The sequence below is a fragment of the Tamandua tetradactyla genome, chromosome 4 (genome assembly GCF_023851605.1).
Source record: "Tamandua tetradactyla isolate mTamTet1 chromosome 4, mTamTet1.pri, whole genome shotgun sequence".
Taxonomy (NCBI): Eukaryota; Metazoa; Chordata; class Mammalia; order Pilosa; family Myrmecophagidae; genus Tamandua; species Tamandua tetradactyla.
This window is the reverse complement of record NC_135330.1, coordinates 14,490,981-14,504,705: the sequence shown is the minus strand read 5'-3', so window position 1 is coordinate 14,504,705 and position 13,725 is coordinate 14,490,981. Positions and strand designations below refer to the sequence as shown.

Below are 13,725 nucleotides of genomic sequence, written 5' to 3'. Positions count from 1 at the left end.
TTAAAGAAATAACATGCTTCACCTATAGCTTGAGAAGAAATGTAGTGTAATCAGATTACTTGGTTTTACGTCCTGACTCTACTTATCGTGTGTGCCCATATCTTTGGCTATGGTCCTTGTAAGAATCAAGTGAGATAATGTAATAAAAACAGTTAGAACTGAGCCTGTCATATAGTAACTATTCAGTTAACATTAGTTCTATCAGATTGATAAAAATGGGGAAAACATAGATAAGAAGCAGTACTGGTAACGGAGTGGAGAACTAGGCATTTTCATACACTATTGGCAGGAATGTAAACTGGCAATTTGACAATATCTACTAACATTTTAGTGCATAAACCCTTTGACACTGCAATTCACTTTCAGAAACTTATCCTACATGTGAGAATCAAAATGCTAAAAATGAACAGAGAGATACAAGTGCTGGAGGAAATGTGGAGAAGAAATGTACCTATTCACTATTGGTAGGGAAGGAAAGTGATAAAGCCACTCTGGAGGGCAATGTAGCGCTTCCACAGGAGGTTAGAGGTGGGGTTGCCATAGGATCCTGCAACCCCATAGCTAGGCATACACTTGGAGGAACTGAGAGTGGGCACGCACATGGACATTTGCATCAACACTAGTGTGCTGCACACTGGTGATTATGGCAGCAGTGTTTCCAATTTCCAATGGATGTAGATGTGCTAAGGGAACACTGACTGAGGAATGAAAAAGGAACTGCGGTGTATACATACAAGAGTACTGCGCGTCTGCAAGAAGGCATGAAGTTGTGAGGCATGCAACTAGGTGAATGAAACTTGAGGACAGTATGTTGAATGAAATGTCAGAAACAAAAAGATAAGTATTATCATTCCTCACTCATGTGGGCTAACTATAATATACAAAGTTGCAGAATTGAATCAAGAGCATGAGTTATCAGGTTGAGACCTATTGTTAAGGTTCCTAGATTGTAAATTCTTACAGCAGTCACATCTATTCCAAAGCCGTAACTATTATTTCTAAATTCTGAGATGCTGAGCTATTTGTGTATAACCTGGTCATTACCTGGAAGTTTGGGTATTTGTGTGACACCTGAGACTCAGAGTTAGAGCTCTGAAGTTATGAAAATCAGCATTATCTCATAAAACAATTGGTAAAAATGTTGAAAAAAGTGATCAAACTTCAATTAGAGATATGCATGAAGCTGGTCCAGATAGGACTATCTACCTGATCTGGGATAGGATAACCAGAATACAGGGTAAAGGATGATATGGTCTATATTTTAAAACTTCCAACTTCTGTGTGAGACCAAAGGAAGAGATGTTTATTTGGTGTAAAATTTATATTTCTGGTAGCACATTATGTAATTTAACTTGTAAGGTCACTTTATTCAAACACCATAATGACATGGAATCTTTAATAGGGAATGAGAACTTGTCAGCTAGTACAGGTTAGTGTGAAGCCCCTATACATCCCAGAGTAATGTGGGCAGAGAGTAAAAAAGTATTTGCAAAGTCCCCTTGGGGGACTAGGGAGAAAGGAGAAAATATAAAACTTCCCCATCTGGGAAAGACCTGATGCTCTTGCAAACAGTGGAGACAACCAATTCAATAAGCTAAGCCCTCGATCTTGGGGTTCGCCCCTATGAAACTTATTCCTGGAAAACTTAAGCCTACTTATAAATATGCCTAAGAGTCATCCCCAGAGAACCTCTTTTGTTGCTCAGATGTAGCCCCTCTCTCTCTCTAAGCCAACTCAGTAGGTGAACTCAGTGTCCCTCCCTCTATGTGGGACATGGCTCCCAAGTGTATAAATCTCCCTGGTAACATGGAACATGATTCCTGGGGATGAGCTGGAACCTGGCATCATGGGATTGAGAAAGCCTTCTTGACCAAAAGGGGGAAGAAAGAAATGAGACAAAATAAAGTTTCAGTGGTTGAGAGACTTCAGACAGAGCCAAGAGGCTATCCTGGAGGTTATTCTTATGCATTACATAGATATGCCTTTTTAGTTTATGGTGTATTGGAGTGGCTAGAAGAAAGTACCTGAGTCTGTTGAACTGTGTTCCAGCAATCTTGATTCTTGAAGATGACTGTATAACTATACAGTTTTTACAATGTGAACATATGATTGTGAAAACTTTGTGGCTGTTGCTGTCTTCCAGGGTATGGACAGGTGAGTTAAAAAATGACAAAAATCAGTAAATAATAGGAGGGGATGAGGGATAAAAAGAAAAAATTGGGGTAGATTGCAATACTAGTAGTGGTCAATGGGAGGGAGGGGTAAGGGATATGGAATGTATGAGGCTTTCCTTTTGTCTCTTCATTTCTTTTCTAGAGTGACACAAATGTCCTAAAAATGATTATGGTGATGAATACACAATTATGTAATGATATTGCACTGATATATGAATACTTTGGATGGACCATATGGTGAGTGAAGATATATCAATAAAAACATTTTTTTAAAAAAGATTTATCCTACAGATACACTCGTGTACATTCATAAAAGTACACATGTATGTTCATAAAGATATATGTCCTTGTGACATTCCATTACAACAATGTCTGTAATAGCAAAAGACTAGACATAACTTAAATGGTTATGCATATGGGACTGGATAAATAAATTATGGTGTATCCTAAAATGGAATACTATATTGTCATTAAAAATCCTAAAATATGCAAAAAAGCAAATCACAACACAATGTGAACAATTTCCCACCATTCATGTTAAAAATTCTACATACATCAAATATTTCTGGAAGAGACACAAGAAACCTATAACAAGCACTGCTGGAGAGGAGTAAGACTGAAATGTGAAGTCAAAGAGATTGATTTTTTATTGAATACTCTTTCTGTAAAAACTGAATTTTCCATGTACAAGTATATTACTTTTTCAATTAAACAAAAACTAGTTTTTTGAAATAAAAGAGTACAATAATCACATACCATACATCCTTTTCAGAAAGCATAGGGAAACATACCAGCTGAAGACACAGGTTCTAAGAGCAATAATGTTTGCTTAACTATTACTATAACTGTAAAAACCAAAATGGACACCCTAGAACAGATCCTGTATGTCCTACATAATCTTCATCCTTAAATAATTCCTGTCTCCTCCATCATTCTCTAGAATTACAGAGACCAAGTGCACAGGTCCTTTCTAGACCTCATGTTATCCCCCTAACTTCCCAAGCCTATAAAATTGTTTCTACTTTCATATCTAGAAATTTAGGTGTTTTCTTATACTTACTGTGTTGGCTGAGATGAGTATTCTCGGGGAAGGAAGAAGGGAGAAGAGATTGACAATTAGCTTTTATAATGTCTTCCAGTTTACAATGATTTATTTCTTAGTTTTTTTATCTTTCATCATAACACCTTACATATAAACAAACTCTACAAATCACAAAGCACAGTTCCACTTTGTCATTGATTTCCTAACAATCGATAGCTGGGTATTATACCATTTTAGATGAGCGACAGAAGGGGTGCCCAGTACCATAAATATTAGAGTTATATCCTTGTACCACCATTGAACTCTCCAAACCTGGTGCTTTCTACTCTATGGCCCTCTCATCTTCCCTGCTTAGTCTCCCTACACTAGCTTCTGATTCTACCACATCATAATAAACACTAAGCACCTGAGTTCTTAGTCCTGTGTTTCTAGAGGGTGGTAGAGGAGACAGGAGTCATTTAAGGACCAAGGACAAGATGTGTTTTCCCTTCTAGGGACAAATCTGAATTAGTCTCTTTCTAAACATTATTCCTTTGTTATTCTGCCTGAAAAAACAAAGAAGTCAGCCCTATAAACAGGGTCTCTTTCGATATTAAGTATCAGCTATGCTGACATTATTCTATGCAATTCATTCACTTTATTTCACTTACCCTGAGAAGGCAGGCTTTATTTTCTCTCTGATATAAATTAACAGAAAATTTAGTGATGGAAAGTCAGTTGCTTAATGTTATACAGCTGTTATGTTCCAGAATAAGGACTCAAACTTCAGGGTCTGGCTCTAAAGTTCCATGATACACTTCCCAATGACCACAGCTCTTGCATTTCCATGATTTGCTAAAATGTTTAAAAGCCCCAAAGACAATCTGAAAGTTCTTAAGCTAAGAAAACAAAGAGGGCTGCCAATCAGCTAATTTTCTCATTTTTACTTTCTTCTTCATCTCTCTAAAATGAAAATGAATTTAAGTTTCAGAGAGAAAGGTGGGGGCAGAGTCAGACGAGGAAGCGAACAGCAGGAGAAAGGAAAGGCAGCCCCCTGATTAAGAGTTAGCTCTGGAAAGTCTGCCTTCTGGTGTTGCCAGGCAACGAATGTCAACAGCAGAAGTGGCAGGATCATGGCCACTAACTACAGCGCCAACCAGGTAAGTTTTCTTTCTTCATCTCTTCAATATTTAATTTTGCCTTCCAGATTATATCTTGGAACTAACCCCTCCCATATGATTCTGATAACTGAACAGATAGCTGAGAATGCGGTAAGGAAGTATTTCACCTCTTCAGGGTAGACAGGACTCAGAGATAAGCGAAAGGCATCTCTGAGTTGAGTTTATAGAGTCTAGAACAGGAGTGAGCAAATTTTTTTTTGTAAAGGGCCAGAGACTAAATATTTTAGGCTTTGAGGGCCAAGTAGCAAAATCAAAGATATTATGCAGGTACTTACATAATGAAAGAAAACAAATTTCCGTAAAATTTTTGACAAGCTTCAAAATAATAATTGAATGCAATATTTTTGTAATACATATCTATTAATGAAAATAATGTAATACTTTTGGGGGGAGAAAACATTTCATTTAATTGGGTTCAAAGTTGGTATTCCCTTTAGTCAATTGCAAATGTTCATCTATAAAACTATTTTAATTTTAGCTTGCGGGCCATCCAAAAACAGTAGATGGGTTTGGCTCATACAACATAGTTTGTTGAACCCTAGTCTAGACTAACACTGTCCAATAAAAAGATAAAGCTAGCCACAAATACAATTTTTACTTTTCTACTAGCCACATGGAAGAAAAAAAATCAGTTTCTATATTGAATTTATCTCATTATATTTAAAATGTTATTTTAACATATATTTTAAAAGTTATAAATTAGACATTTAACATATTTTTGTACCAAGTCTTCAAAATCCAGTGTATATTTTACACTAATAAAGCACCTCAATTCAGACTAGTCACATTTCAAGGCTCGATAGTCACATCAGGCTACTGTACTAGACAGTACTAAATTATATGCATTCTATGGCTTATATAGTTTGATATAGTTTAAAGTGTAGCCTGTAAATTTTAAAGCCTAGCATGATTTTTGGGTCTTTGGTCTCCAAATCTAAAACTTGTGCTTAGTAATTATTTCCTGGGCTTAGGGCTTTTGAGCCTCATAAGGATTCCTTTCTTTCTCTCCACAGTATGAAAAAGCTTTCTCACCTAAGTATCTGCAGAACTGGTCTCCCGCCAAGCCAACAAAAGAGGTAGTACAAATTTAATGTACCCATAAGGCCTTTTTCTGGTTCTTTATATCATGTTCCTTATTATTCCCTGGCACCTAACTCCTTTTAATCTTCTCTAAATCCCCATATTATTTTCTCCGCCTTCCTTAATTCAAGCCCCTCAGACCTTTCTCCCATTTCTGTACTACATTTTCACAAGCACTTCTTTCTCCCACCTCTATCCCAGAGCATCTCTTCCCATGAAGGCTACACTCAGATTATTGCCAATGATCGTGGCCACCTGTTGCCTTCAGTGCCCCGATCAAAGGTGAGCTATCCATTGCCACTGCTATCATAAAAGGTAAAAGAATTGAGGCACAGAACTGGGGTAAAAGAGAGGGGAGATCGCAATTTCTCACAAAAGCTATCTGGAAATCCGAAGTTCAATCTAATTCACATTGTAATATAAGGATCCCAAAACTTCCAGCCAGTTTATCCAACAGGACAGAGTTGTGAATTGATGAATGACCTGTGTGAAAAAAATGCCCTCAGAGGATGATATTTATGCCATGGGTACTCCTTTGCCAAACTTACCTGAAGGATGTAGAATTTAAGCAGGCAGAGGGAAGGGTATAAAAAATTTCTGGGAACCTAAATGAGGCAGGGAAAGAGGGAAGAGTGGGGAGATTATGCTTTCAGTCTTGTTTCATTACATGCATTATGAAAGGTAAAGGATGGACATAAGATGAAGAAGGGTTCTGCTAACAGGTCAGTTACTGGGAGTAAGGAACCTTGCTGAGCTCTTTTTCCTTTTAGGCAAATCCTTGGGGCTCCTTCATGGGCACCTGGCAAATGCCTCTGAGGATACCCCCTGCTCGGGTGACCCTGACCTCCCGTACAACTGCTGGTGCTGCCTCACTCACCAAATGGATACAGAAAAGCCCTGATTTACTCAAAGCCTCGAATGGACTAAATCCTGAAATCTTAGGCAAGGTACCTATCTATTCTTTCCATCCAAACCCAAACCCTATGGTCTCAAAGTCTCAAATTCTTTTCAACCTCAAAACTGCCTATTGTTATAACACCAACACCTAAGAAGAGGGCCGTTCAACCAAATCCGTCTCACTTTCTAGTCCCTAATCACCCTCTGAAGCTTAAAGGGACAAGCTAAGCCCATCTTACACCCACAATTTAAAATGATTTAATCTCAAAAAGATGTTAGATGAACCAAATTTAACTTTTTTTATATGAATCTGACATTTGGCCATGGTATGGGGAGAAAGGAAGGCAGTATTCTGAAATGGGTTGGGAATGACCTGGACCTGACTAGAAACATAACTGCACTTTCCTCCATCCCTGACAGCCCCATGATCTAGTCAGTCAGAAGAAACCTGGGGAGAAATCTGCCACAAAGTCTGTACAACAAGCACCAAGTCCAACCTTAATTCCAAACTCCCCAGCCAAAACCCTCAGTTCTCCAGAGGAACTCCGAAGTGCGCACCCCTCTGCAGGTCATACTCCAGGTCCCCAAAGCCTAGTCAACTCTCCTAAGAGCCCACCTGGAAGCCCATGTGTGCCAGAAAACTCACCAGGTCCTGATCTAGCCAAGATCCAGAAATGCAAACCTGGAACTCCAGAAGGGACTAAAGGGCCACACTGAGAAAATATGTCTAGAGATTATAAGCAAGACCTCCATCAGGAATGTGGAACAGGGAAATTATAGGGTAGGGTAGGAATAAAGGCAAATTTGGAAAATAAACATCATTTCTTGAATCTTTTATTCATCTGTATTTTCTCTTTCTGCTATGGCCTCCTCTTTTTTTTAATCACATAGTTGTATATTCATCATCATCATGGTCATTTCTTGGAACACTTGCATCAATTCAGAAAAAGAAATTAAAACAGAAAAAAATTCATACATACCATGCCCCTTACGCCTCCCTTTCATTGATCACTAACATTTCAACCTACTAAATTTATTTTAACATTTGTTTTCCCTACTATTTATTTATTTTTAATACATACGTTTTACTTATCTGTCCATAAGGCAGAAAAAAGAAGCATCAGACACAGGGTCTTCACAACCACACAGTCACATTGTGAAAGCTGTATCATTATACAATCAACATCAAAAAACATGGCTACTGGGACACAGCTCTACATTTTCAGGCAGTTCCCTCCAGCCTCTCTGTTATGCCTTAACTTAAAAGGTGGTATCTATTTAATGCATAAGAATAACCTCCAGGATAACCTCTCGACTCTGTTGGGAATCTCTCAGCCATTGACACTTTACTTTGTCTCATTTCTCTCTTCCCCCCTTTGGTCGAGGTTTTCTCAATCCCTTGGTGCTGAGTCCCAGCTCATTCTAGGATTTCTGTCCCATGTTGCCAGGAAGGTCCACACCCCTGGGAGTCATGTCCATGTAGAGAGGGGGAGGGCAGTGAGTTTGCTTGTTGTGTTGGCTGAGAGAGAGAGGCCACATCTGAGCAACAAAAGAGGTTCTCTTGGGGGTGACTCTTAGGCCAATTTTAAGTAGGCTTAGCCTATCCTTTGCAGGGTTAAGTTTCATATGAACAAATCCCAAGACTGGAGGCTCAGCTTATTGCTTTGGTTATCCCCACTGCTTGTGAGAATATCAAGAATTCTCCACTTGGGGAAGTTGAATTTTCCCCCTTTCTCACCATTCCCCTAAGGGGACTTTGCAAATACTTTTTTATTCACTGTTCAAATCCTTCTAGGATTTATCAAGGTATCACTCTGGACAAACCTACAAAATCTCATGCCCTACTCAAGGTTCCATGTACTTATGGTGTTCAATTAAGCTGTCCACATAAGTTATATTAGGAAATGCACTAGGTAAAATACAAATTTTGTACCAAATAAACATTTTTTGCTTTAGTCTTACACATAAGTTAAAGTTTTAAAATATCAGTTACCATCTATTTTCAACACCCTGCATTACCGACATTCCTTTGTTCTTCCTTATGCAAAACATTTTTAAATTTGTACATTTAGTCACTGTTCTAGTTTGCTAGCTGCCAGAATGCAACACACCAGAGACGGATTGGAATTTATTTTCTTAGTTCTTCAGAGGAAAGGCAGCTAATTTTCCACTGAGGTTCTTTCTTACGTGGGAAGGCACAGGATGGTCTCCGCTGGCCTTCTCTCCACGCCTCTGGGTTCCAACAACTTTCCCCGGGGTGATTTCTTTCTGCATCTCCAAAGGCCTGGGCTGAGCTGAGAGTGCTGAGATGAGGTATGCTGAGCTGCTCAGGCTGTGCTACATTGCGCTCTCTCATTTAAGCACCAGCCAATTAACTCAAACGTCATTCACTGCAGCAGGCACACCTCCTAGCTGACTGCAGATGTAATCAGCAACAGATGAGGTTCACGTACCATTGGCTCATGTCCACAGCAACAGAACCAGGCACATTCACCTAGCCAAGCTGACAACTGAATCTAACTACCACAGTCACTATCATTATACACTCTAGGCATTCCTAGATTATACCATCTCAGTTCTTATCGTATATCTTTCCTTCTGATTTCATTTGTGTATGGCCTCCTCTTGAAACCCATACTATAAGGAGGAGGGATGGAGAAATAGAGAGGGAAGAGGGCATGGGACAGAACACATTTCCATAAGGTCTGTGTCCCTAATACTTCAGAAATGACTAAGAGGAAATTGGTATGAATCACAGCAGAAGGGTAGAACCTCAAAGAACCAGTGCCCCGATGCTCTCATTTTTCACCCCAGGTTTAGATTCCAACAATAAAGAAAAGATTCCCATTTTTTAGGACATCTATAACCTAACTCAGTGAAAATAAGTAACCTGGGGGAAGGAGAGCATGCACAACTACAATCTCAAAGTCAGCAATGTAATTGTTTAGTAGAGTATGTGTATGTGTGTTTGGAAAAAGCAGGGAAGAAAAGATGGGAAAAGCCCAAGTACAATGTCTGATCAATGACAGAACACAAAGGGAAGACAAATTAGAAAGAGTTATAAAAGCAACAGTCAAAAGTACCAATATAGTTTGAAAACTGAAGATATAGAAGTGATTGGAGGACAGGGAAGAAAAAGTGAGAGATAGTAAATATGAATTTAGGACAGTATGTCAAACATGTTGACCACTTTGCCATCCCACACTCTCAATCACCTTCAGGTGGCAAGAAGCCACCAAAAGAGTCAAGAAGATCCTTATTCATTTCTCGGTCCCCAATATCTATTTATCTTTGACTCCCTTCTTCATCTGTCTGGCACTGACTGTTAAACATAATTGCCTTGCCAAATCTTTCCCAATTCCAGTGCCAAAGTGTTCTTTCATGAAGTTTCATCCCTCAGTTCAAAGACAGGAAGTACAGAGAACAGCTGGTTTAACCTGGAGAAGGGCTATAAAGAATTCCATGACCAGTCTAGCAAAAAAGGAGACGCGTACATAACTTAAGACCAAAGACTAGTGGGGAGCTGGGATGAAGACTATTGAGACAACAGGTCCTCATTGTCTTAGCTCAAGTAAGATTGCCCTCTTCAACTGATACCAGCTACAGTCATTGTTACCCCTCTCCAAACCAAGGCTTTAACTGGATGGTCAACAACTCAGAGTGATGGACAAAACTGATCTGTTACCCTAATGCTTCCAAAGACTAGCCAAATAGCATTCCTGCCAAGGGAGCTAGGGACCCAAGAGCCTAGTGGATTATAAAAGTAGCCAGTTTTCTTATTCAGTTATAAAGTTCTGCCAAGTTTCCAACCATTCCTCCTTTCTCTCCAACTCTACATCCTAGCTAATCCTTTAGATTTTGCTTCCACTGGTCCCCTGCCTCCCTCATTGTATAATTTGATGGAGAGTACACCATGTGGCTGCTCTAAATCAGTCCTGAATGGTATTTTGGAGTCAGTAATAACCCAAAAGCTTTCCACATGCCTCACTTTCTTTCTCTGGCCTCATCCCTTTCTGAGGCTTCTGCATGATATTTAAATCTCTGGCTACTTAAATCTGATTCCTTGAGAATTTTTCCAGTGGTCAGTTGCAGGACAAGCTGTTTTCCTCCTGGGAAAGGTCAGAGTAGGGGGTGCAAATGCCTGAGAGCAGAGAGAGGGGGAGGATATTGGCTCCTCCCCAACCGCCATTCTCCCAGTTCCTCCAGATATCAAGGAGAGTCAAAGAAAAAATGAGTATTTCAATTCAGTCTCAGAAAAAGATGTCACATGAACTTGGATCAGAAAACATGACATTCATTAGGAGGCTTACTTTTCCAGAAATGCAAGGAAACAAAATAACCTTTAATACATTGAATGACAATTTTCTGGATCTTCCTCTTGTATCAAAGACTGTACATCTTCTCCCCAAAGCACCTGCTCTAAGAGCCAACTCATTCTCTTTATCTCCGTCTCTAGATGGAACAAGCTAATTTTCTCCCACCCCCACCCCTCTTCTTTCAGTCACACTGTGTGGGCGCTAAAGACCCTTGACTCTCACCAGCGAACAGAACCGTCCTTTAAGCCAGCCACCCACAGACAGTGGCACCCAAAGCCCTACCCCCAGTCTCCAGGGCAGAGGCCACAGAGCTGGCATTGTTTCCTCTGTCTCAGGAAGAAGCTAAAAGCTGACCCTCAGCACAAATCAAGGACCAATAAGAAGAGAGCATAAGGGCTCCTAATCCCAGAGTAGAGTCTAAGCTAGGGACAGGAAAGGGGAGATTTCTCTTTTTTTGGGGGGTATCCAGGCCAGGAATTGAACCCGGGTGGCAGGTGAGTATTCTACCACTGAATCACTCATGCACCCTCAAGAAAAGGGAGTTTTTGCAACTACCCGATCCTAGAAACAAGGGACTGGACTCTTGCACAATTAAGGTTCTACAAGTACTTTATTGCTACTGAGTTCCAAGGGAATCTGTAAACACAAAAGGATCTAAAGAAATCAGGAGATCTTTGCCCTGATGGAAGGTGAGTGGCAAACAAAAAGGTCAATATAATAATTTGTAGGAAAAGTGATTTTGAGACTCTTATCTCTTTACATGGCTGCCAGCACTGCAGAAGACAGCACAGTGAGAACCAAGACAACCACTCCAGACTGGTATAGCTGAGGAATCTTCATACCTTTTCCTAGGTCCCATGACTGTAGAAAAAGAAAAAGAAGAATTTCAGCAATCATGACCCTGTCACTCTCACAGCTCCTTTCTCAGAAAGGAACTCTACCTAGTTAAACAGGCTAACTCCTCTCAGCATAATTCTGGAGAAAAGTACTTTTACCCTTATGCCCCACCTTTGCCGGTTCAAAAACCCACAAGATGGTACCTACCACCCACTTTTCCCAACGACAGAAGAGACATCCTCAGTCTTATATACATAAGCTTCAAGACTGAATAGATAAAACATTTCCTCATGACAATATACCCAGACCATGTTTCCCAAAGTGTGCTCCTCTAAAAACTAGTTCCTCAGAATGCTGAAAGGGATTACAGGGGAAAAGTTCTGTGGTCAAATAAATTTGGTACACACTTTGTAAGACTTCTCAAACAATTTATTGTATTAATTCACCATGTGAATTTCCAAGAGGGGAATAAAATATGCATGACTTCCTAGCTTTAGTCAATCACAGAATTCTTTTCCATGAGAAAGCTAAAATTCTAAAGAATACTCTTTGGGATCTAGAGCACTACTTCTTAATTTTGCTTTGACTGTGACCCCAGTAGAATATATTTTAAATTGGAACACAGTGTGTGAGTGCATGTGTGTGTGTATAGTGACAATTCATGAACAATAAACATTTGCAAAATTATGTATACTGCATTCTATTTTTTCTGTTTAATTTATCTTATTTTATTTAATTTTTTTTGTGTGTGTGTGGTAGCAACACAATGAATTGATTTCCTATCCATTTGGTCAATCTCCATAATTAAAAAACTCTCTAGGTCAAAAGTAGGGTCTTTGGGTTCCACACTTTCCATACACATGGCCACCCCAACAAATATACACCCATACTGTGAAAGTAAAACTGGCTAAATTAAGAATCACTTCAGGAAAGTATTGGAGAGAGACCAGACAAAAGGTCAAGATGAGACGATCACCTCACCACAATTCCCAATGGCAGTCTACCTAGACCAAATTAGGAATGAAGCAGATTCTACAGATTATATTGGTTTGCTCATATAGGCAAATCACATAGGGTGGTGTAGTGGTCTGGGATACTCTTTAGAATGCCCCAGACCCTATCACTTCATACTCTCTTAAAACATCAATCCCACTCTCCACTCCCACATTAGATCTTCTGGCAAGGCAACTATCAAGATCTGAGGCCAAGAACTATGGACTGTCACAAGGAATAGACTAAAATCTGGACCCACAGTCAGAGCCAGTAATTGCCAAGAGTAAAAATAAAAGCAGATTTAAGAGTTAAAAAAAAACCTTTAGGCTCCTCTCTTCTCTTAACAAAGAGAGCACCACTATAAGCAGAAACAGGGCAAAAAAGGCAAGAAGGAATTTTGTAAAACCTTCTCCCCTCCCCTGCTCCACACCCATCCCCCTCAACTAGAGACAAAAGCATATCCTGTCTGAGCCAGGATGTGAACAGAGGAAGCTGATCATCAGCTGATTTTCATTAGAGAGCTTTGTTCTGTGGAATAAGAAGTCATTAATGGAAATGCCCTGCCTCTCCACCCCCTACCCCCTCAGGGAAGTGAAAAGACATTTTAAATCCAACTGAACACTGCCCCAGAGAACAGCTGATAGAAACACTTAATTTAATAAGTCATTTAGTCTCTTACTTTCCTAATTCCATCAAGCTATCTATTGGACCAGACTGAAATTCAGAAAGTGCTCATCTCTAAACCCTGATGTTATACAAGTTATACAAGGTCAAATTAAAGAAGAAGCATCTATTTGACAGATGGCTCAAGTCCAGGGACACTACATAACTAGAAAGAATGGAAATTATAATTGTCTTCTTAGGGTAGAAAGCAAGACTGGGAAAGGGAGACCACAAAACACGAAATCTTAAAATGCTGGAAGAGGGACTAATATTAAACCTGGAACAGGTTTAATTAAACTTTAATTCCTTCAGAGACACCAATTTTAGACTGACCCCAAAGCCTGTAGGTGGCAATACTGACAATTTTCAGGCCATCAAAATATTTCTAAATCCAATATTAAAACCTGGGATCCAAGGGGTCTCTTTAAGTAACATCCCCCTTATAACGGAAGAGTTCACACTGAGACCCTGGAAGCATTTGACAGGAACATACATTGCTCGGCTATACCACTAACCAGGCTGCCAAAAATTTAAACAGAGGCTTTGTTTACCTTTCCCATAAT

The 13,725-nt window shown here is 39.6% G+C and overlaps 2 protein-coding genes across 3 annotated transcripts in view; one reads left to right on the top strand and one right to left on the bottom strand.

Moving 5' to 3' along the window:
* The first annotated feature begins 4,253 nt into the window (after window positions 1-4,253).
* Window positions 4,254-7,169, top strand: CFAP126 (cilia and flagella associated protein 126). The gene is made up of 5 exons (XM_077156688.1): window positions 4,254-4,355; window positions 5,390-5,452; window positions 5,658-5,738; window positions 6,227-6,403; window positions 6,774-7,169. Exons 1-5 carry the CDS (start codon window positions 4,329-4,331, stop codon window positions 7,068-7,070), a joined length of 645 nt encoding a protein of 214 aa, XP_077012803.1. The 5' UTR covers window positions 4,254-4,328; the 3' UTR covers window positions 7,071-7,169.
* A 4,091-nt stretch (window positions 7,170-11,260) lies between these two features.
* SDHC (succinate dehydrogenase complex subunit C) overlaps window positions 11,261-13,725 on the bottom strand; it is a 54,791-nt gene continuing 52,326 nt past the window's right edge. For both annotated transcript variants that reach the window (XM_077156690.1, XM_077156689.1), the window contains exon 6: window positions 11,261-11,530. In XM_077156690.1, coding sequence (XP_077012805.1) covers window positions 11,426-11,530 — 105 coding nt within the window. In that variant the 3' untranslated portion in view covers window positions 11,261-11,425. The remainder of the gene's footprint in view (window positions 11,531-13,725) is intronic.